Source organism: Dermacentor albipictus, unplaced genomic scaffold (assembly GCF_038994185.2).
Source record: "Dermacentor albipictus isolate Rhodes 1998 colony unplaced genomic scaffold, USDA_Dalb.pri_finalv2 scaffold_25, whole genome shotgun sequence".
Classification (NCBI taxonomy): Eukaryota; Metazoa; Arthropoda; class Arachnida; order Ixodida; family Ixodidae; genus Dermacentor; species Dermacentor albipictus.
Genome location: NW_027225579.1, coordinates 1,817,519 through 1,841,669, shown reverse-complemented (window position 1 = coordinate 1,841,669; position 24,151 = coordinate 1,817,519). Strand labels below are relative to the sequence as shown.

At 48.3% G+C, this 24,151-nt stretch overlaps 1 protein-coding gene across 1 annotated transcript in view; it reads left to right on the top strand.

Moving 5' to 3' along the window:
• Positions 1 to 24,151, top strand: part of LOC135914809 (uncharacterized) — a 36,811-nt gene that overhangs the window by 6,087 nt on the left and 6,573 nt on the right. The window contains exon 3 of the mRNA XM_065447736.2: positions 9,318 to 9,451. Coding sequence (XP_065303808.1) covers positions 9,318 to 9,451 — 134 coding nt within the window. The remainder of the gene's footprint in view (positions 1 to 9,317; positions 9,452 to 24,151) is intronic.

Here is a 24,151-nt window from a genome sequence, read left to right as displayed (position 1 = left end):
GCTTCGCCTTGCAACTGCGACATGTCTTGACACCTGGTGGAATACAACGCAACTACAACGCAAAGTTTGCACGTATTGACGCTATGCGGCGTGCATCCCACATACCGTGTCGAAAATTACTGTACAGGCTTCCTAAAGGGAGCCTATAGAAGTAACTCTATACGATTGGAATTGCTGTATAGGCTCCCTAAAGGGCGTCTACACGTGACACGTGACAAGTGACAAGTGGCACTTGACAAGTGGCACGAGCATGTCACGATATGGCGCAACTGCGGCATGGCACGCCACGTGCGTAATGATACGCAACTCCAATGCAAATGTGCACGTATGGACGCTACGCGGTGCGCATCATACATTGCATTACTACTTGCACGCTAGGACGCCTGTATAGGGCATGCTTCCGCAGGGGCTAGCAAACGTTGGCGTGGCCCTTTGGTTGAGTAGCCGACTCCCGCGCAGAAGGCCGGAATCGATCCCGGCTGGAACTTGGTATTTTCTTATACCTGGTGGCGGACATCATCGCCAACCGAAACGGCTATTGGATATAACCCAAAGCAGCTTACGGCGCAAAGTAAACCTCACGCATGAAGACCCATAAACAAAGTCTAGAAAGGAAATTGGAAGACCGCGCCACCAGGTTAACCAGCAAGAAGGCTCCTACAATCGGATACGGGCTATTTCGAAAAAAGAGAAACCGTGATACTAACTGTTGCACATGCCAATGCACTAATCCAGACCCTGCAGCACTCACTGGTCGAAAAATGTTATCTCTTCTTGCAGGTTCAAAACATGAAGACCATATAAATGTTGAAAAATTATGTGAGAACGTTTAGTGTAATGCCTTGCCCCTCGGCAGTGAAGAACATGAAATACGCAGAAAACTTGGCTGCCAAAATCATATTGCAGGCTTCTGCTCCTCCAAATGTTGAAAGACGGTGCGATGCAAATGTATTTGTGTAGCGCTCAAGGGCTGGACCGCGTACTCTACAGTAGTGTGCGCCTAACTTGTAGGGACGCAGTGAAACACTTAGATATTTAGGTGTACCACAAAGCCATTGAATGCCAAAATAATGTGATGGTGTAATGACCCAAGATACAAACTATAGGACTGAGCTTTTAGAGTTATTCATTTGCGCACCAGAGACAGTAGCAAACTAACCTTATGATAAAAAAAGTTTTATCGATGCTGGGCTTGCCCTTGCAGAAGAATGTGATATCACCAGTGAATTGAAAGACTTTTACCTGATTACCTAGAATAATTAAATCACGAATGTTACTGCAGCTCGAATTGCTTAAAAAGAGTGGTTCCAAGTATAGGACGCAGAAAAGCGGCGACACAAGACATCCTTGTTTCACTCCAGAACGAATGTGGACGCGGGCTTCGAGAGGATACCAATGACAACAAAGCGAGTTGTACAATGACTACAACAACGACGAAAGCCATTAAGCCCTGTGGAGCCACCATTAGGCATGTTTTTGAAGATAAAACAAAAAGAAATGTCTGACCCAATCAAATGTTTTTGCGAGGTCAATATTGTCGCGGTACAACGCGGACAGAACTCAGGGAGACGTTCTTCACGAACGACAGGACAATCTGTTCAAAAACAAACAGAGCAGAGGCACATCTTCTTCGTCATCACCCAATCTCACTCTTACCCACTAGGCGGAGTCCGTTAGCGCTCCCATCGTCGTCGTCGTCTGCATAGAATACACGCGTCATTTGACCCTCCCTACGAGAGCATCGTCCCGATGCTAGACAAGAAATGTCAGTTGCGGAAGTAAAGGCCGCTAGCATAATTCAGGTCGCTCACATACGGCTTCATGCGGACAACGTGGACGTGGACAACGTTCAGGACGGTGTGTGCGGCGCCGCGTAGAGTTGGGATTATCGGGAATGACCTCGTAGGTGACATCACTGAGTCGCCGCAATACCCGATATGGTCCGAAGTATCGCCTTAACAGTTTCTCGGAGAGGCCTCGTTTCCGGATGGGTGTCCAAACCAATACTCTGTCGTCGACTTCATAGGTAACTATTCTACGGTGAAGATCGTAGCGGCCTGCGTCGTAGACTTGTTGCTGGCAGATCCGCAAGCGCGCGAGCTGCCGAGCTTCTTCTGCGCGTTGCGTAAACACATCGGCGTCCGTATCAGTGTCGTCAAAGTCGTGTGGAAGCATCGCACCCCGCATCGTTCCTACATCTCGTCCGTGAACAAGGGTGAACGGAGTCATGCGCGTCGTCAGTTGTTTCGCCGTGTTATATGCAAATGTGATATACGGTAGGATGTCGTCTCAATTTTTATGTTCGACATCCACGTACATTGATAGCGTGTCTTCAATGGTTTTGTTTAGGCGCTCTGTTAACCCATTGGTTTGTGGATGGTAGGCGGTTGACTTTCCATGGGCCGTTCCACTTAGTAGCAAGACGTGATCTAAAGGTGCAGCCGTGAATGCGGTTCCTCTGTCTGTTATTACGACGGTTGGTGCGTCGTGTCGCAACACAACATGCTCAATGAAAAAGCGTGCTACCTCGGCTGCTGTGCTGCTCTGGATTGCCTTTGCTTCAGCGTAACGTGTGAGATAGTCGGTTGCGACGATAACAAAGCGATTGCCTGCATTAGAAGTAGGAAGTGGGCCCAAAATATCCATTCCAATTTGATCAAATGGTCTTCGAGGGACCTGGACGGGTTGTAGGAGGCCGGCTGGTTTCGTCGGAGGCGACTCGCGCCTCTGGCAGTCGAGACAAGTGCGAACGTGATGTTTCACGGCGGTGGTAAGTCTGGGCCAGTAGTACCTTTGCTGCACACTGGCTAATGTTCGCGTGTAGCCTAAGTGATCAGAAGTCACCTCGCTGTGGCAAGCTTGAAGTACTTCCGTACGAAGAGCTGCAGGAATGACAAGCAGATAGGGGGACCCGGTCGAAGAAAAGTTTTTTTTTGTAAAGGACCTTGGCCCGTAAACAAAACGACAACAGTCCTCTTGCGAAAACTCTAGGTGGTTTCGCAGATCTTCCCTCCAAGTAATTAATTAGTTCAAGCAACTCAGGGTCGTTCCGTTGTTGTTGCGCGATGGCGGATGTGTCCATAACACAAAGAAATGCTGAGTCCTCTTCTTTTGGCGGAGCAGGTGACTCTATCGGCGATCGAGACAAGCAGTCAGCATCCGTATGTCGTTTCCCCGACTTGTACGTGACAGTCATGTCAAACTCTTGCAGCCTTAGGCTCCAACGCACCAGTCGTCCAGAAGGATCTTTAAGGTCTGCCAACCAACGTAGTGAATGGTGGTCGCTGATAACCGTGAAGTGGCGGCCATACAAATATCCGCGAAATTTCATAACCGCCCATACCACGGCGAGGCATTATTTCTCAGTTGTGGAGTAATTAGCCTCTGTACATGAGAGTGTTCTACTTGCATAGGCAAGTACTCTTTCTGTGCCCTCCTGCCGCTGCACAAGAACAGCTCCCAAGCCAACATTGCTGGCATCAGTGTGGAGCAATGTAGGAGTGGTCTCATCAAAGTAAGCAAGCATTGGAGGTGTCTGGAGACGTTGCCGCAAGTCGTTGAATGCACCTTGCTCTTCGTCGCCCCATACAAAAGCAACGTCGTCTCTTGTCAGGCGATTTAACGGCGACGCAATGCGCGCCAAGTCTGCAATAAACCGCCGGTAATAGGCACAGAGGCCGAGGAAGCACCTGACAGCCTTTTTATCGGATGGTACGGGAAACTGTGCGACGGCTGCAAATTTTTCAGGATCCGGCCGGACACCTGCGTGGCTGACGACGTGACCGAGAAACTGCAGTTCCGCGAAGCCAAAGTGGCACTTCTGCGGCTTCAGGGTGAGGCCGGCGGACCGTATGGACTGCAGAGCCGCTTCAAGCCGTTCGAGGTGTTCTTCAAACGTTGCGGAGATTACGATGACGTCGTCGAGATACACTAAGCAGGTTTTCCACTTCAGACCCGAAAGTACAGTATCCATGAGGCGTTGGAACGTAGCAGGGGCAGAACACAATCCGAAAGGCAACACTTTAAATTCGTATAGGCCGTTTGGCGTCATGAAAGCAGTTTTTTCACGATCTCTGGGGTCTACTTCGATTTGCCAATATCCGCTTTTTAAGTCCATTGAAGAGAAGTAACGTGCCTGTCGAAGCCTGTCGAGTGAATCATCTATACGGGGAAGCGGGTATACGTCTTTCTTTGTCACCTTATTTAGCTTTCGGTAGTCCACACATAAACGCAAGCTGCCATCTTTTTTCTTGACCAGAACTACAGGAGATGCCCAGAGACTCGTTGATGGTTGGATCACGTCATCTTCAAGCATTATTATCACTTGTTGTTGCATGGCTTCACGTTCTCTAGGAGACACACGATATGGATTTTGGTTAATTGGTTTTGCCGTATCCTCTGTAATTATTCGGTGCTTTGTTAGAGGCGTCCGACCGACGCTGGACGTTGACGCAAAGCAGTCGTTGAACTTCGACAATAGCGTGAGAAGCCGCTCTCGTTCGTGCTGCGACAAAGCAGTGCTAACGTCAAGTACAGGAGCTGGGTCTTGCGTAGGCGCTTCTTCGAGTAGTGAACAGGAGCCACGAACATCCGCAACGGCGTCAAAATAAGCCACAGCCGTGCCCTTGGGAAGGTGCCGTCGCTCTGGGCTAAAATTTGTTAGCAACAGGTTTGTGCGCCCGTCGGTGACATTCACGATTGCTCGTGCGACCGAGATACCGTGAGTAAACAACAACGTGGTTATTTGGTCGGCAACTCCTTCACAACGGAACGGTGTGTCACATGCTACCGAAACAAGGGCACGCGATCGAGGGGGGATGACGACGTCGTGTTCTGTTAGACGAAGTGAGTTGTGTTGCGGCGATAATCAATGGACTAAACCGGAGCTCTTATAAAACGTCACCATGTGGTCCGGGATGTTAATTACGGCGCCATATTCTTTTAGGAAGTCCATTGCAATAATCAAATCTTTGCAGCATACAGGAAGGGCGATGAAAGCGGCCACAAAAGAAGGATCCCCGATGTTAACTCTAGCAGTACATCTTCCAATAGGCATCAGTAATTGGCCGCCTGCCGTCCTTATGTGAGGTCCCGTCCATGGCGTCTTTACTTTTTTCAGGCGGAGGACGAGTTCCTGACTCTATATAGAGAAGTCGGCACCAGTGTTGACTAACGCTGTCACCGGCTGTCTATCCACGAAAACATCAATGTCGGCGCTCACAATTTCTTCACTGTTTATTGGCTTCACGTCATTCTGCAGCGAGAATGTTGGGGGCTTTTTAGTGTCTTGCGGCGGGCCTACAACCTTGCCCCCAGAGGCCGCCGCCTTCAGTTTCCCCGACGGGGGCTGGGCGACCTTCGTACTCGGAGCTCCGCAAAAGTACGTCCAGTAGATGAAGCAATCTGACGTGGAGGGGTTGGAGAGCGCGACCGACGGCCGAAACCGGACCGATCATTGGGCACGGATTCGTCATTCGGATGCGCTAATGGGGGTCCCTGAAAAGCAGCGTCGTCGCGGCGCAGCATGGCGTCATTTGCACGTCGACCATAGGACCATGGACGAAGAGGTCGAAATGATGTGTCACGATGCCAGCAATGACGCGAAATATGGCCGGCGCCTCCGCAGTTAAAACAGAGTGTGCGCCTATCGACAGTGCGCCATGCATCAGTTCTCCGAAACTGCGGCCGTCCCGTAGCGTCGTTTTGCGGCGGTGACCAAGACGCGGCGAACGACGGCTGGCGGTATGACTGAAGCGGCATAACGGCTGCGTGCTTCGAAGCCTCCTCTTGTGGCGGCGACCAAGGAGCGGCTGTCGGAGGTTGGTGGTACGACGATGTGGTTGCAACCGGTGGTGGACATCGGACAGCGGCGGTGTAACTCAGGGGTCGCTGGTGGTCTTGAACATCGGTTGCCGGGAACGCCTGCCGGATTTCTTCACGCACCACTTCGGTGATTGACGCGACGGGTCTATCTAGTGTCGGTGTCATGATCTTTTGAATTTCCTCTTTGATGAGCTCTCTGACCAACTCACGCAAGAAGTTCTGATACTCGGAAGTTACTGCGGCGGCATTGATTGTAGTGCTGGTGGACAGTCGATCGTATTGCCTGAATCTTTGATGAAGGACCCGCTCAATAGCCGTAGCCTTTTTGATAAACTCAGCGACAGTGACTGGCGCATTTCGCACAAGCCCCACGAACAACTGCTCTTTTACACCTCGCGTGAGGTAGCGCAACTTCCTATCTTCGGTCATGTTCGGGTCGGCTCTACGAAAGAGGCGGGCCATGTCCTCGGCAAACATTGTTACCGACTCATTAGGTTGTTGCACGCGTAGCTCCATCATTAGCTGGGCGCGGTCGCGTCGGTCGGCACTCGCAAGTTTCCGCGATCCTCTGCCGCAAGTCATGCCAGCTCGTGAGGCTACCCTCGCGGTTCTCGAACCAAGTACGGCCACTGTCGTCAAGGGCGAAATAGACGTGGGATAGCTTTTGCTGCTCAGTCCACTGATTTATCTGTGCAACGCGTTCATACTTGTCCAGCCAGTTTTCAATGTCTTCGAAGACTGCACCACGATAGCGATCGGGAACCAGCGGATGCAGAACGGTTACCTGTTGTGGATTGGGAAACCGACTGGTTTGGGGTGCTTGTGGTGGACTGGTTTCGGCCATTGCGATATGTCTGCAGCTCCTGGAGAGAGGTGGTTGAAGAGCGGAGAACTCCGGGGCAAGGCCTAGCAGTCGACGATTAAAGCGATGCACGGGTGTCGTAACTGGTGACAGTGCGTCCGGGCTAGATGAACGACTCCCAGAAGGACTCCGACGCGTCAGACGCGCTCAGTACCCCGCACCTCCACCAGTGTCGCGGTACAACGCGGGCAGAACACAGGGAGACGTTCTTTACGAACGACAGGACAATCTGTTCAAAAACAAACAGAGCAGAGACACGTCTTCTTCGTCATCACCCAATCTCACTCTGACCCACTAGGCGGAGTCCGTAAGTGCTCCCATCGTCGTCGTCGTCTGCATAGAATACACGCGCAATATGAAGCATTGTAAGTTGCTCATAAGAAGTGGAACAGTACTCAAGGACCATACGAACGACGTGTATGTTAGTTTGTGTGACCCTTTTTGCCACATGTTTGATAAGGACAAAAAAAAATTCACATCGCTACCTGCAAACGATAAGACATACTTTTTTTTGAAAAATCTTGTAGTCAGCGTTTGACAATGTAACCGGTCTATATAGCCCTGAGAAGAACGTCGTTCTTTGTATGTTAGTACATTTACGTATTGACACTGTATGGTTTTTGTGAAAGACGGTGGTAAAGTTTCCAATTCAGAACTCATTAAAGATATCTTTAATAGAACAGGCGTAAGCATGGACCTAAATGTCTTGCAAAATTCACCTGAAATCCCGTCAGGACCGGTAGTCCTTGACATAGGTAACTAATCAATGGAAACTTCTACCTCCTTTTCAGTAAAAGGACCGTTTATGAGTGAACAGTTTTCGTAAGTTAGATGAGTTATAACAGATGCAAAGTACTGTGGTGGCTTGGTATTATGGTCCCCAGAAACATCAATGAAGACCAGCGAGTGAGGCACGATATCACTCCTACTAGTTACAAATACCCCGTTCGAATAAAAGTCGGTAATAACTTCCGCAGAAGCATGGCGGCGTCCATCAATCAAAGCCTGGCGCGTCGGCTTCTCGGAAAGGAAGGCACGGTTATTAATTAAGGCGAAAGCATCAAATATAGCTCATTGAGCGAAAAAGCCGGTTTGTGTAGCAGTGAAACAGCACCCAAATTCCCATTGGCTACGACACCCACGTCACGTCCGTGTCTCGAAAGAGCGGAGCTGGAGATAGGGAACATCTGCTGCTGCGCTGGCGTGCCAGGGGTTGCGGGAGGGGAGAGGGCATCGCCGCGATGCCACGTGACCCTCACTCTCGCACTCGGAAGCCTGTGATATCTGCGTGTTCCTTCTCCGCGCAAGCTCTCGGCTGCGCTCTAACTTGGCTTTGGCAAACGCTATAATGAAATTAATGCATAAAAATCACGGAATGAATTCGAAAGGAAAAGCGTCGCCGGTACTGAGCTTGGAACCTACGACCCTGCGCTGAGAAGTCGAGTGTCTTACCCACTCGGCTAAATTAGCGCCTCCTAGATAGCCGCGTTGTGCGCTTTATGACATCATGCTACCTGGACCGAAATTTCCATTACCAATCCCGGCGTGACGAAAATGGTGACGTCAAAATTACCGGGGCTTACCCGGGAAGCGTTGCCATTAGATTCTGTGGCAGTTAGGCAAGGTAGCGTGACGTCATGGATCGAAGTGCACCGGCCTTGGGCTACCTAGGTGGCGTTTGCCAAGCGTCTCAAAACGCTCGCTTGCCCGCGAGGAGTTCATAACTGGAAGAACCGCTCAGCGGCGTTTCATTGGACACTAATGCTTTCGCATTCACAACTCATAAGAATTGCTTAGGTGTCCTTGGATTTATTTCGTAAGCTCGGAACCTACTCTCCACATTCACGAACGATAGGCCATTCAGCATCAAGTCCTTTAGTGCAGAGGCATGTGTGTAAAAATGCATGGGTGCCCAAAGATGTTTCAAATAGATTTGAAACATACCCAATAAGGAAAAGTGGTGGTGAATTCGCTAAGAAAGACGTTAGCCTTTAATAGTAAACGTACAGGAAATTGTCCGATTGCAAAATTCAAACAGAAGAACCCTTGCACAATAGCTCGTTTTTACTTTGTCAGCTTAGGTTTACTTTAATTGATACTGCTCCTACAGTTACGAATATTACACTTTGTGTAATGTTCTAACATGCTGCTATCGCATTTATTGCTTCGCCCGTACGGCGAAACTGATTTTTTTTATTTTTTTTGCTAACACTGCAATTTGATCTGAGTGCAGGTAATCTCCATCCGTTTGAGATATCTGTTCAAGTGGCAAAGCTTTTTTAAGAGCCACTTTTTTTAAGAGCAAGCTCAGTTTGCTAAATGTTATGTTTTAGGAATTGCTTGCGTGGTGCACCGTATTTCATGCTTTTGCTTCCAAACGAGTCGCGGGAAGTGATAGCACACCGTGCGTTACTTACTGCGACAGTCTTTTTGAATCGTTTGTTGGAGCCGGCCTATTTTTAAAAGTTACTGTTGGTTCTACAGACGAGCAGTAGGTGGCATCACTCCTGATACCAACCTTCATACACATATATTTCATAATAGTAATATTGATTAAGAAAAACAGCATGGCACATTGATGCTATAAAAAGTCGGTGCACAGCGAACTTTAACGATACAGGTGACCTTGCAGTCACTTGACGGAGACCTCCAACTGCTACGCCGGCTTGACTCGTTGTTCAGAAAACTTGAGGGCAAACTTCACCCGCAGAGAGAATGGTTACCGAGCGTTGCGTGCCCTGGTGTGCGACACGTCGACATTGCAAGGTGAGACCAAACTTTCTTCAAAGATAGTTTAGGCAGTGGTAGTCATTTCTGCGGTCGTGAATTCTGGTGATACCGACGCTCGCTATTTGGAGTCGGGTGCGGAGTAGTTGCTCTTATTCATTGCGGTGGGCGGCCGGCTACCCGGGCAAATAACCTACCATGGGCGCTATGCAGGATGCGCCGAGTTTGGCGAAACTCGGGATCTTCACGAGCTCTGGCGACACCCCAAAATGAAAGCACGAATGGTACCGAGACACAGTTTATCTTTCGACAAGCCTCCAGTTTCATTGGTTTATCTAGATTCACTCTGGCTGGCTATCATTTCTTGGGCGTTGCCTTCTGGGCGGTCGACAAACTGGGGCTCACGTGATCATACCGTCGGTGCATGGTCGTGCCTTCTTTCACTTGTTTGTCGTTCCACCGAGTGCATTACATGCAGAAGCAAGTTGTAAAACAAATGCATTTAGTACAATATTATTAGTTACTTTAACGTGGTTTAGAAGCATTTTGAAGCTTACGAGATGTGCACTGAATGCGTCTTAGACTAATTTGTAATTTAGTACCCTTCGCATTATACCACGAGGGAGCGGCGTCATCACATCCATTCACCGGGCAAGCATGGCGGCTAAGCATCAGGGAGGCCCAGTGTAAACAAACCCGTACAACGAGCTTGCAGTGCGCGACGTAGTGATCAGGCTCGACGAAGGCCACTATTTCTTGGATAGTTCTGTTCCTCCGTGGGCAATCTTCCCGTGCACCCGGTAAGACTGCCAATAGCTTCGGCGATTTTACAGATCGCAACGCGCACCTACTGTTCACGGCGAAGTGCTGAAGAAACAACTTGTCCGGTGCTGCTTCTGCGAGTGCGCCGAGTTCCTCCACTCTGCGTGACTGCGAGCGTCACGAACATTACATTGTGTGGGCAAAAGGTAGACATCCTATATAGCTACGAAGCGACGAGGTGGTACCGACGATGGATCTCGCTACCAACACAGTGAAGGAGACTTCGACAAACTGCAGATAAGTATATTTCTACTGTTTCATATTTAGCATAATAAGAGTGCACGGATTAAGTCACTTTCGTAGTAACGAACTGAATGTCCAGCAGTTTAAAGAAGGCAGTGAGAACCAATGAGTGTTCGTGCTTTTACGTGCAAGTGGGCCCGCGAAAATATGGAATAGATGAAGGTAACCTCCACTAACTTGGTAAGGCAACAGAAATTCATGAGTGACATTAAGCTAGAAAATTTATGGAAGAGTATCTTTATCCAAGTGAAATATCAATAGCAAGTACTGATATAAAGCAGGAAACTTATACAAAAATTTCATGGGTTGAACAGCACATGGAAGGCATTACCGAATCGTGATCGCCACGTTACCGATATCCTTGAAAAAAGTCTAGAATCATTGCATTCCACCGGTTATGCAATATGGGACATAAACCTGGAGGTTAACAAAGAAACTTGAGATGTCAAGGACTGTGTAGAAAGCGAAGTAACAAAAATTGTTGCAGATAGCATTAAGGCAGGAAGACAGTGGCGTAGTAAACCGTGGCAACTGATATGCTAGTTGAGATTAAAAAAGAAAGGAATCGGCAGGCAGGCCATGCACGTATTCGATCACTTGTTGCCAATTCATATCAGGTGATTACATAAGCATTACAGAATGAATGTCAAGGAGAGAGAACTACAGCCAAGGATGGTAGAAAATTGCGTAATGGGACAAGAATATGATGTTTGTAGGCATAGGATGCAATCAGCTCGTATAAGACGGGATTGTAGGGTGAGGCATTTGTTTTGCAGCGAACAAAAATAGGTTTGTGGTGCTGACAGTAGAGACTCGTGAAGGTGCAGGGCCACCTCAGCTGCTGGCACACTAATCAACATGACAATTGGCTCTGAAAAAGAAAACCCCAGTTTTGAAAAATAAAGCAATGTTGTCCCAACGCATTGTTTTACTATGCATACTACACTAGAGGCTTCCACATTTAAGGGCACTTGGTACTAATAGTGCAACGAGCATTTTTCTTTGTAAATAATGGTTTGTCCGTGGCTGATTCATTCCAATACACTTTTTTGCAGCAAAACATTCTGCTGCTGGAGCCACTCAACCGCCTGGTGGCAGTAGGCGAGCGCCAGGCACGTGCTTTTGAGAGTGTGGCAAAGGTCCAGAGGGCTGCTCCGCAACAGTAGTATCAGTGCCCTCACTGCTCTCCTGTCGAGCCCACAGAAGGCACCTTATAAAGGAGCTTTCAGTTTAATATTTTGTTTATTATTCAGGAACATGAATAAAATTATTGCAGTAAACATTGTGCTGTGCATATTAGGAGACTTATAACATGCACTTTGTGTCCCTTCAAAATAGGCAAAAACGTAAGACAACTTGTGCCGCTCTTGGACCATGTAAATAAAAAATACACTAATGCAGCATACACGTCATCATGCTGTTTGTTCTTTCTATGTGCAAGAATACAGTGCGTGTTCATTAGCCACAAGATGAACGGTGTGTGTAATTCACAATGAAGAAATGAAACAGCAGGAGCTTAATAATGCTATCACCTATAGACTGTGCATATGACTGCAACACTCCCCAATTCAAATGTGCCATGCATTTACAAATTACATGCATGTTCGATACCACATATTCTTTAACATTGTCTTATAATTGCATGTACCATATTTCACACATCTTAAGCCCTTGCATAGCACACTTCTGATGTATCCATTTCATAGGCCAAATAATTGTACACTTTGTCCTTTTGTGTTGTATGAAAAGCAGCATCCTTTACAGTCGGATAAAACTTCAGAAGACAGGAGAGGCCCCACCCAGATGACCAAAGCGCAGCAGCCGATTGCCTACACGTCTAAAGAAATAGTCCCTCTCCAACGAGCAATATTAGTCTGTCTGGCGGCACGATATCAGTCTCGAGTGCGTGCCCATTGGTGCAGGCTTGTGTTCACCTGCCTTAAAGTGCAGATTCCGCAGCCTCCTAAAGTTGTATCCGACTATAGAAACACGTAATGCCTTGCACCAGTTGCATAGGCTTCTGCAATTTGATAGCACACAATGATCAGGAGCAGAAATCTATAAAGGCATCCAAGCAAAGCTGGCTGGCCACACTTCCATTATGAGGGGCTGAAAAAGGTCTCGCCAAATATTCCCATGACGTCCTTGAAAAAGAGGTGGTGTTTGGCACTTCTTTAGAATCAAAAACAGATTACACTGAATGTTGTGTAGCACGTCAAAACAAACTGAGCTTGGTTATTTGCACAGCATGTAATGGGAGGTCGAGCTTCACATAGGAAACAAACTGCTCTGTCCAGTACAATTTTGAGGCCGGTATGGCACCTATTATGGCACCGGTATGGCACCTATTATGTCAACAGTATCTATATACAAATTACACTTTTCACAGGCCATTGATTTCACCATTATTTTTGTGTGATGGTTCTTTCAATCAGCGCTTGTATTACATGAGCAGGTGGATTTGAAAGCAAAGCTTTGTTTGCAAACCTTCCGACTTCCATAAGTGTGTGGCAAGGCACTGGCATGTTGTCGAATAGCTCACACTTCCTCGGTCCTGCACCAAAGAAGCCCTATGCTCTATTTTAAGTTGGATCGCACAACAATTCAACGGCACACAAAGGAGTGTAACACACACAGCAAAGCATTCTGCTGCGTGTATTTCTCTTTGTGCCCCGTCGAATTGTTGTGCAATTAAACTTCAAGCTTCTATACCAATACACCGTCTTCAACCTCACCAATGCTCTAGTTATTAGGCCACAATGGTGCACATCTTTGAAATTTCCCAACACAAATTAGTTCTCCAAAAAATCACAAATGTTAAATTTTGCAGCACAGCTGTATGTATGAACGTGCCATAATCTTTACCACTAAACTCACAGGAATCAAAGAGGCAAGCATTAACGAGCCTTGCTGCCGCCGTTACCATTATCATCATGACACCAATGGAAAGACAGTGCCACGTTTCAGTAAAGGGAGTGCTGGAGGGAAAGGTGTGACAGCGAGGGCTTACAATAAAAATAACAGTTACGAGACATGTTCAATGCCAACATATGCTGCATGTCGCTCAGCCTACTTTGGCAATGCGGCAAGTGTTTACTCGTTTGGGCATATCACGTTTTGTGTAGTTATTGCTCTAAAGCAGTACAAATGGTCTATTTGCTCTGCAAGTTTTATTTTTATCATGGTAGGTTAAAGACCCACTTTTCATTGGCATCTGCACCACATTTCTCCCGATATGTAATAATGCCTTGGTGGTTCATGACATCTTCACGTACAGAGAGTTCTGCAGAGTATCGGATGTGCATTGTTCTAATGCTTAAGAATTAGAGCCCCATTATGAGACGAAAATATACAATTTATCCATCCAAAATAACGCCGCCCCCCCCCCCCCCCCCAAAAAAAAGAAGATGCACTGAACCTCTGGCACATGCATCGACAGTGAACAGAGCAAACAATCTGAAGTATTTTCTTCATGCAAGCCAACACACTAAGATTCTCAATGCATTTTCATTTCGCCACAAATGCATAGGCACAACCTGCTTGGCGCAACATCCACATCTCGCGCTGCAACAAATTGTGCAATGCCTCGCTGTTTCATAGTGCGGCCGATAGATTACGCATGACCAAAATTCAGCATTGTGTATACTTAGTAACTTCACCAATGAAGAACCCCAAGTTCTTTATGAGATTAGGATTCATAGGTTACTTCACACAATTAGTGATATCCGTTTATCTATTTATACTTAACCCCTTTCCCAAGAAAGTGAGCCATTTGGAAGGCACCCTGACAGATAAATAGAACAATCGACAAAAAGTGATCAACCAGCGAAAAAGTCTGTTAATCACAGTAACGCTGACATTGAAGGCGCCTTAATTCCTACGTACGTTCCTTCGACACACCCGACTACGTTCGTAATGTTCCCACGAAGTGGGAAGCATTCTTTTATATATGCCCGCTCCGCCGCAGTATTCTGGAAAGCTAGCCACCGCTTACGCACTGCCGCATCGATAAGCGCGTCAGACACATCTCTGACACAGTGGCTAACAGTAGTTTGGTGGCGTCCGATGTAACGCTCGGCGCCGACGCTTCCCTGAAAACTCCCAGTCCCGTAGAAACGGAGGGCACAGATGACTTGCTCTAAGACGGTGAGCGAATGAAGCCCGCCACGCTGTCACCGCAGACGAGAGTCTTCGCCTCGCTCGTCACACAGCCAGCACACTGATGTCTTCGACAGGCGAAAATGACGCTGAAACTCCCCGCCGGTCATGCAGGTGAACGGGTCAGGACGGTCATACTGACGCTTGCTGCCGCTGGATGCAATGCCGCTGCCGCTGCTGCTGCCGCCGCCATGTTCCCGAGTTGAACTCGGAGGGGGTTTCGCGATGTACGAGTTTAGCACGAGTTCGCCTGTCAATCAAAACCAGAGGTCACGCCCCGCGCGAGGCATGTAACTATTGCGCGCGCACCCACTACAGTTGGGCACGCCCAACTTATCTGCCGGCAACAGCGACGCGGTGTCGAGCTGAGAGGCATCAACAATCTTGACCGCCGACATAAAACACGCACAACGCACTGTCATCGGTGATGTACTGAGCACCACTATCGAAAACAAAGCGTTGACTCTCGCTGGCACACATCTTCTCGGGCTGAGATGGCCGCACAACACGGTTTCATTGCCTGCATTGCGGCGCGTAGCGCACAGTAAATAATTATCGGCACGTCACTGTAGGTGCTTGCAAGGCGTCGAGGGGGACGACGATGCTGAGGAGGGCTTATTGCAGCAGTCGTTTCAGATAGCTGCTCTGTCATCGGTGATGAAACGGAGCCACAACGTCGTAAACACGATCAGCGTCCGAGAATCGCTCGCTCTTCTAGGCCCAGTGCAATGACATTTCTTCATCACAAGCACTGCGCACTCAACAGTTCCAACACATCTCTCCGTTCGAAATCTGATTTCATAACTGCACACAAGAGTCCTCACCTGCCAAAATGCGAGTGCTGCGGTGTCGTTACGATATCCATCTGCGATCGCTGCTGGCTCCAGCAGAGGTAATCCGCAAGCACCTTCGACTGCACAACACACTCATATACTGCGTACGTGCGCTCAGAGGCGCCTTCACTGGGCAAGCGATGACAAGCGATGAATTCTGTCGCTGGGGAAGCACGCACGTTTCGCAATGTATCGCAAAGGCTTCGCGCACAAAGATAAACTGGTACATTTTCACTGAACTGCGACACTACGCACTCTAAAATAACATACCGCCATTTTACAGCGACAGCTGTTGTGTCGTTTTTAGTTGGTAAAGCGGGGGCCTTAATAGCCTAGTGAAGCGCCTGCGATGAACAGCCGTACCGCGGCGCTGCGTTTCTATTCCCCTAATAGAGAAAGAGTGGCCATGACCCTCCATGGATCATGACCGACTTTATTGAGAATAGCACTGCAGCGCCCCTAGGCGACTTATCACCGTATGAACGCCCTCGTGCGTGCGACCCGTTTCAATGTACCGCTTCTAAGCTTTCGCCTCCCTGTCGCCACTCACGGCAAGATGTGCAAAATTTAATAATTTGCTCGATCTCCGTTTATCATCACAAATTTCTAGCATTGAAAACGAAAAACAGATACCTAAAGAAATAAAAATGTGCGTTATTTTATTTGTCGCATTTTAACGTATTCGTTTGAGTGAAAGTGTAGGTGCAAGAATGCGCCGCATGTACCCCGTTCGCATTCGATGGAGGATAGATAGATAGCGCCCGAAAGATGAGGCACGCCCTTGACGCGCCCGGGAAAGGCGTGGCAAACGGCTCACGGCAAGTGTGCTGACAGACAGCGGGGCAGTCACGGTATCGCTAAGTTGCGATAATCCGTTGATAACAATACGCGGCGCTGGCGCGTTTCGTTGTGCAGCCTTCTGCGCTTGAAACGTGGAAGCAGCGTGCCGCGCAGGGTGCGCTCATGTTGTCATACGCGACTTTCTGTCTACATATTTTTTGCCTGCACCTTCGGCCCGTTGCGCGCTATCTCCGTTCACTGACTGCCGTCGAGCAAACTCGGGCAAAACTCGGGTGAACGAGAAACTCGGGGCATCCTGCATAGCACCCCATATCTTGAAATCACTGCTTCGCAACATGGATGGTCACCGGTATCCTTCACTGGTACTGACTTTAGTAACTCATACTCATGCGTATGGATAGAAGTGAACATGCTCTCCGGAACGGAGGAAGCCTAAAAGCAGTGAAGAAGAAACTAGGAATAGGCAAGAATCAGATGTATGCGTTAAGAGACAAAGCCGGTAATATCATTACTTATATGGATGAGATAGTTCAAGTGGCCGAGGAGTTCTATAGAGATTTATACAGTACCAGTGGCACCCACGACGATAGTGGAAGAGAGAATAGCCTAGAGGAATTTGAAATCCCACAAGTAACACCGGAAGAAGTAAAGAAAGCCTTGGGAGCTATGCAAATGGGGAAGGCAGCTGGGGAGGACCAGGTAACAGCAGGTTTGTTGAAGGATGGTGGGCAGATTGTTCTAGAAAAACTGGCCACCCTGTATACGCAATGCCTTATGACTTCGAGCGTACCGGAATCTTGGAAGAACGCTAACATAATCCTAATCTATAAGAAAGGGGACGTCAAAGACTTGAAAAATTAGAGACCGATCAGCTTACTGTCCGTTGCCTACAAAGTATTTGCTAAGGTAATCGCAAATAGAATCAGGAACAACTTAGACTTCCGTCAACCAAAGGAACAGGCAGGATTCCGTAAAGGCTACTCAACAATAGACCATATTCACACTATCAATCAGGTGATAGAGAAATGTGCAGAATATAACCAACCCTTATATACAGCTTTCATTGATTACGAGAAAGCGTTTGATACAGTCGAAACCTCAGCAGTCATGGAGGCATTACAGAATCAAGGTGTAGGCGAGCCTGTGATGCTCAGGATCTCTGGGTGATTCAAGAACGTTCAAATGCTGATTTGCACTACTGAGACGCGAATAGGTACACATTCGCTGCAGGCTGAACGGGGCCCGTCGTTACCCGGTGGCACTCGGAAGAAGTGATGATGATGATGATGATGATGATGCCTCAATTAATGGCACAAACCCACTATGGGGGATAGGCCGCGAATCGCGTGGTAGTATGATGGAAAAAATGAAATAAATTAGTTCATAAATAAATAACACAAAAAGGAAAATAAATGTATAACCCAAGATGAAAAATAAACTGTGAATACATGAGATAAAGTAGTGATCAATACTATAGAAAGCCTTGCGTTGATAGGAATACTAAAAAAAGAAAAATTTTACTGAAATGCATAATATAAATGATATACGTAAACATGTGTAAGTTAACTTTTGAATAATAATACTAGTAATTAGTAACTTTCTCAATTTTCTAAATTGAAGTAGAAGTAAATCAATTGTGGAAAGTAAGAACTATTAACAAGGCATTCTTTTTGTGCCACATAGAAAATTATAAATGGCTAGGCAAGCGCTCCTGTGGCTGTATCCCAATACCGTTGCTCCAATGGAGAGTATAACAGTACTGCTTAGAGGCAATCCTAAATTTTGAAGCGGAATTTCTAGACATAGTTTTCGACGAGTAGAAAACCACCGACGTGATAATAAAATATGATCTATGGATTCCAGCTCATTGCAGAGGTAGCATAGAGAGGATACCGCCAGATCGCATCTGTGCAAGTAAAAATGAAGTGTTGGAATACGGCAACGGGGGGGCCGCCAAACAAATGAAACTCCGAATTTCCGGTTAGGACACCCTTGCCGGTTCCAAGAATAATTTTGGTGCAAAAAATCTGTAGATTTTGCTAACGACAGGGCTTTTTTGTCTTCGCTCAAATAAAATTGCCTATATCTGGATCCAGTGATGTGCGCAGTTGCCGGCAGCATAGAAGCTCGTGCTAGAGCATCGGCTATTTCATTATTATGAATGTCTCGGTGGCCTGGGACCCCTACCAGTGAGGCGGAGCTAATGCATTAAACGTGTTCAATGCTGTCGACTTTGTAGACGCAGTAAGTGCGCTGCATACCGATAGAGAATCTGTGACGATAAAAACTACTGTAGTTTGAAGGTGTACTTTCTGCAAGGCAAGAACTATTGCCAGAAGTTCGGCATGAAAAATTCATGCGTAATCTGGTAGGCGAAGTGAAAAAGACCGAATGAGGGGTGGCGAGTAGATACCCACGCTTGCCTTCTCTTCACACGACGAAACATCAGTCGCTACTACATTTATGTTGAAATGGGCCAAATATTCTCGTAAACTGTCATTCAAATATCTTTTGGGCAGAAATTTCACATTGTTTGTAAAAAGCCTGCAAATTCAATTTGAACCTGAGACCTATCAAGCGGAATTATTTCTTTAAGGCGAGAGAGAGAGGGAGAGAAGGGAAGACGGAAAGGCAGGGAGGTTCACCAGTCAGGGTCCAGTTTACTACCCTACACGTGGGGATGGGAATGGGGAGTGAAAGAGAGAGAGAGAATTTAGGTGTTGGATGTCTATAGTCGGGCACTCAAGTCTGTTGCCCTCAGGTAGCGAAAAACCGCTCGAACTGCTTTCTGGGCTAATGAACTGTGAGGCCAGGCTCCCAAGAACTTCGCTTCCGTAAATGGCCTGTCATCCAGTCTATTTAAGGCACACTGGAGAGTCTCACGTTGATTATCGAAGCGAGAACAGTGGCACAGAAGGTGACTGATGGTCTCTTCACACTTGCGCTTAGCGCACATTGGTGAATCCGCCATTCCAATACGATAGCTGTAGGAGTTGGTGAACGCTACTCCTACCCACAGCCGACACAGCAGTGTTGCGTCACGTCGTGGAAGGTTCGCTGGTAATTTAAGTTTCAGTGATGGGTCGAGGCTGTATAAACGACACTTAGAGTTCTGTGGTGTATGCCAGCAACCTAACGTGATAGTACGAGTGAGACTGCGAAGCTCTCTTGCGGCGTCGACTCTGGATAAAGGTATAAGGAGTTTCGGTGAGCCAGCCTGGGCACGTCGGGCAGCGTCATCGGCGAGGTGATTACCAACGATGCCACAATGTCCCGGCAGCCACTGAAATATGATATCATGTCCTCGTTCAGAAGCGCAATGACAGGTTTCGCTGATTTGTGACACCAGCTGTTCATAATTGCCACGTCGTAAGCTTCGCAAGCTCTGGAGGGCTGCTTTCGAGTCACAATATATTGCCCATTTGTTGGGCGGTTCTTTTTCAATGTATTCGACAGCAGCGCGAAGAGCGGCCAGTTCGCAACCTGCAGATGTCGTTACGTGTGAAGTCTTAAACTTGATGACGACCGATTGAGATGGTAGAACGGCGCCCGTAGAATTTTCCGAGACGGAACCATCCGTGTAAACATGAATTCGGTTAGCGTATGAACAATGCAGAAGTTCCAATGTGATCTGCTTGAGAGCCGCGGTGGTCAGGCTAGCTTTCTTCACTATTCCTGAAACAGCAAGGTACACAGGAGGCGTCTTCAAGCACCACATAGGGGATGGCGTTCTTGTTGCGGGTGAGTGCCTCAAAGACAAAGAGTGCCGGTTAGCCGCAATTGATCTGGAGAACGCTGCCTTGGGTCTTTTCTCAGGCAAGCGAGCGAGATGATGGTCAGGGACTCTGGATATATGGCAAACATGCGCCCGGAGTGCGTCAATATCTATATAGGTCCTTATTGGGTGGTCTCTCGCGGTGGCAATTGTTGCCATGGTTGAAGCATTTCGAGGTAGCCCCAGACATGTTCGAAGGGCTTGGCCTTGAATGCTCTGTAGGACATGGATGTTAGTTTTGTTAGCATTGGACAGCACTGGTGTGCTGTATCGCAAGTATCCTAGGCAGAGCGCCCTGTATAGTTGAAGCATAGATGCCACGGATGTGCCCCACGTTTTACCGGCAAGAAACCTTAGTATATGGGAGATAGAAGTAAGCCTCTTCTTCAAGTATGATATATGGGGGCTCCATGAAAGGTCTCTGTCTATAATAACGCCTAGTAATTGGCGAGTTTTTGCGTAGGAAATTGGTTGGTGGTCAATAGAAATGGGGTACCAGGTCATGGGCTTGTGGATAAAAGGGACTAAGGCGCACTTCTCGGTCGAAATGCTGAGGCCTTGCGCATGCAGGTACGATGATGTTAGGGTCACTGCTTTTTGCAGCCATGCACGCACCTGGAGACGTGTAACTGCCGTGGCCCATATGCATATGTCGTCAGCATATATGGAAAGGTTTACTGTATGTGGTAGAACGTTTACAAGTCCAAGGATTGCAAGGTTGAACAAAGTGGGGCTAAGAACCTCACCCTGAGGGACGCCACGGCAAGTGTAATGGTCAGCAGTTCGGCCATCTGCACTGTGCACAAAGAAGGATCTTTTGACTAGATAGCTCCGAATCCACCGAAACATACGTCCACCAATTCCATTATTTTCCAGGATATCAAGGATGACTTCATGCGTTACATTATCATAGGCGCTTTTCACGTCGAGGAATTGTGCAACCGATGTACGCTTGTGGGGTTTTTCTTGCTGTACAGACGTGACTAGGTCGATGACGTTGTCAGTAGAGGAACGGCCTCTTCTAAAACCAGCCATGGCCTCGGGGTATACGTTGTGGCGCTCAAGATACCATTCTAGGCGTGTGAGAATCATTCTTTCCATGACCTTTCCAACACAGCTGGACAGCGCAATGGGTCGGTAGGACGCTAGGTCAAGTAGCGACTTTCCAGGCTTCAGGAATGGTATCAAGCGGTTGGACTTCAACCGCTCAGGAACGACGCCATCATTCCATGACTGGTTATAACATCCCAGAAATCTGCTTCGGCCATCTTCACCTAGGTGGCATAAAGCAGCGTAGGTGATGCCGTCTGGTCCTGGCGACGATGAGCGCCTGCATGTTGCCAGAGCAGTGTCCAATTCCTCAAGTGAGAAGGACACATTCAATTCTGGGAAGCGTGTCGCAGGAACCTTACCCAGAATTTCGATATTGATGGTGACCACAGTGCCCGCAATCTTCACACAGAAATCTTCGGCTATATCGACCTGTGAGCGGCCTTGGTGGAGGGCTAGGGCTGAGAATGGGTGTCGTTGCTGTGGAGACAAGCCAAGGCCGCGCACCGTCCTCCACATGATAGAAAGGCGAACATTTAAAGGTGCTAATTGTGCTTGCACAAATACAACCTGTTGGGTATGCAACCGTCACCGCGCGTTCTCAAATAACGAATTTGATTCACTAATAAATGCAAATCTGGGGGCTTTTGCTCCTTGAATATATTACTGTGCCTAGGAACTACTGAGGAGGTTTCTTAGCGTGTGTTATATACCTTTGTCCCTAGGTGTTGCGGCATTGCGGAGTGGAGTCGAGCTTGTTTACGCTCGGACGCTGGCTTGCCGGCGCTGTGAAATAGGTGAAGCAATGGGCACTGAAGCCCCACTTGGCGACCTCTGTGTAGGACAGACAGTTTCGCACCTGCGCCGCTCGTGCTAAGTAAGTCGTGCCGCACCATAGCTTTCTCGCGCCTTACGGTGATGTACCTTGGAATCAACGAGACAGATGTTTCCGTGGGAGCAGTATAGGACCGTAGTAGGTGCCGGGCCGCATATATTGAAGATGTAGAAGTCAGAGTGACTTAGCAATTGACCTCATTTGAACGCAAGTGGCTCAAAGGCCACCGGTGACGCTCGACGCCCCTGCAACCGCTATGAGATGTTACGTTTCGCCTACGACGCGCGGTATAGCCGGCGCGGAGGCAACGGACGCCGGGGCTTCGTTCAAAGCGGTGGACATTTTGGCCCGTTCAGCACCGCCGCAACGCCACCCCGCCAAGCGCGTCCAGGCATGTTTCAATGCCATGTGTATTCGTGCGTGTGTGTGTGTGTGTGCATGTTGGTGCCCACGCTTGTCAAAGCGCGGCAGCCGGGGAGAGGAGCTCCCCAAGTGTGAAGCGAGGAGGTCTGACCGGCGCCGACCCGGCGGATGCGTCACCTTCTAGTCTCAACATGCCCGAGCGCCCCCGTCACGTGGCCTCATTCCGAGACGTTCCTTCTTGCCCTCAACTCCGAGAGTATAAAAGCAGCTGCCCCCGGACGCCGAGAGGCTCCGATTTCTTCCGTCGAGTGACGTGCTCTCCCGTCTCTCCACTTCGGTCGACCTGACCGGCCGCTCTTTTGCGATGCTAGAATAAACAAGTTGTTCTGTTAGCAGTCGACTCATGCTTTGCCAGGACCTTAGGATGCTTCCAGTTGTGCCCCAGGCCGCCAGGCCAACGCTACCCTTGGGGCTTGCGACCCATTTGCAACAACTCGTGCCAGCGGTGCGATTGCAACAGAGAATACGGCGCGCTACCCTAACTCCTCTTACGCTAACCTAGCCTAACGTTAACCTAACCTAACATTAACCTAAAAAAACGTGGCCGCGATGAAAAGACAATCATCCTCACGGCGTAACCACTGTGAGAATACGCCGCGTCACCCTAACGCCTTTTACCGTAACGTAACCTAACCTAAAGTAACCTAAACCTAGCCGGAACCTAAGCTAAAGTGGGTGAGACTCAAAGCCAATAATCCTCACGACGTAACATCAGGCGGTGGCGTTCAACCGCGCTTGCTAAGGCGCGGTGTGTTTGTTTCACTCAAAGGGGACCACTCAAAAAATGCTCCTGAAAAGTCGCGGACAGAAGCATACGAAAAGCCTACCTAGAGCGAAATTATTGCACCAGGAGAGCAGGCCGGGCCTCTTCTACGGCCCCTACTGCTCCCCGGGAAAATCAGTGACGTTTTTCTGAAGGTAGAGGGCCGTAAGGGGCGAGAAAGGTTTAATACGGCATGACTGAATCAGCACCAGCGTCACAGGCGCGAGAAAGTCCGTTCGACGTGCCTTCAGACACAGCGACCAACGCATACAACACGCGCTAAGAAACCTCCGCCGTAGTGCCTAGGCAGAATCATATATTCAAGGAGCAGTAGCCGCCAGATTTTCTCTTTCGCACCCTCTCCTGCTAGCACCTGCGCACAAACGGCTGGCGATCCCTCAAATGAAAGTCTCGTTTGAAAAAGGAACTGGAGTACAGCGGAGGCCGTGTTTGATTGCCAAAAACTCCGCTCCTGCTGAAAGAATTGAAGTACTTTTTGCACAAAGTATTTCTGAAATGGCCTATTTTAACTTGAAATGCCTTTCTCCACTACGATAAAAAGTAGTTCAGGGCCCCTTTAAAAATGTCTGGATTCGTCAGCTCACCAGTCCATCCATGAGCACCTGTCTAGAAGGGAAAAATAATTTTCTCCACGGGAAAGCAGTCACTGCGGGAGCTGGACGCTCGCTTAATCGCTTGAAATGGTTGCGGGGGCGAAAGGCGCATTTTTTTCCCAGAAGACGTCCCCAAGGGACACGTGTTATCGTTATCACGGGACCTCCAACATTGCGCTCCCATCAAGCCATTGTCCTTCTGGGCTCACCCTCGCACGCTTTCCCTCACACTAATAGAAAACGGCGGTCAGGGCGTGATATGATTTTACCGTGCCTGTACTTTATACGAAACCTCATAGCGACGACGACGACGCAAATTCGCCTGGATTGTTTATATAATTGATGTCGAAATAAAACTGGAAAGACCACTTCTGAACTGAAATGGAGTCTTCGTAGCAAGGTCAGGCCGGCGATGCTCTGAA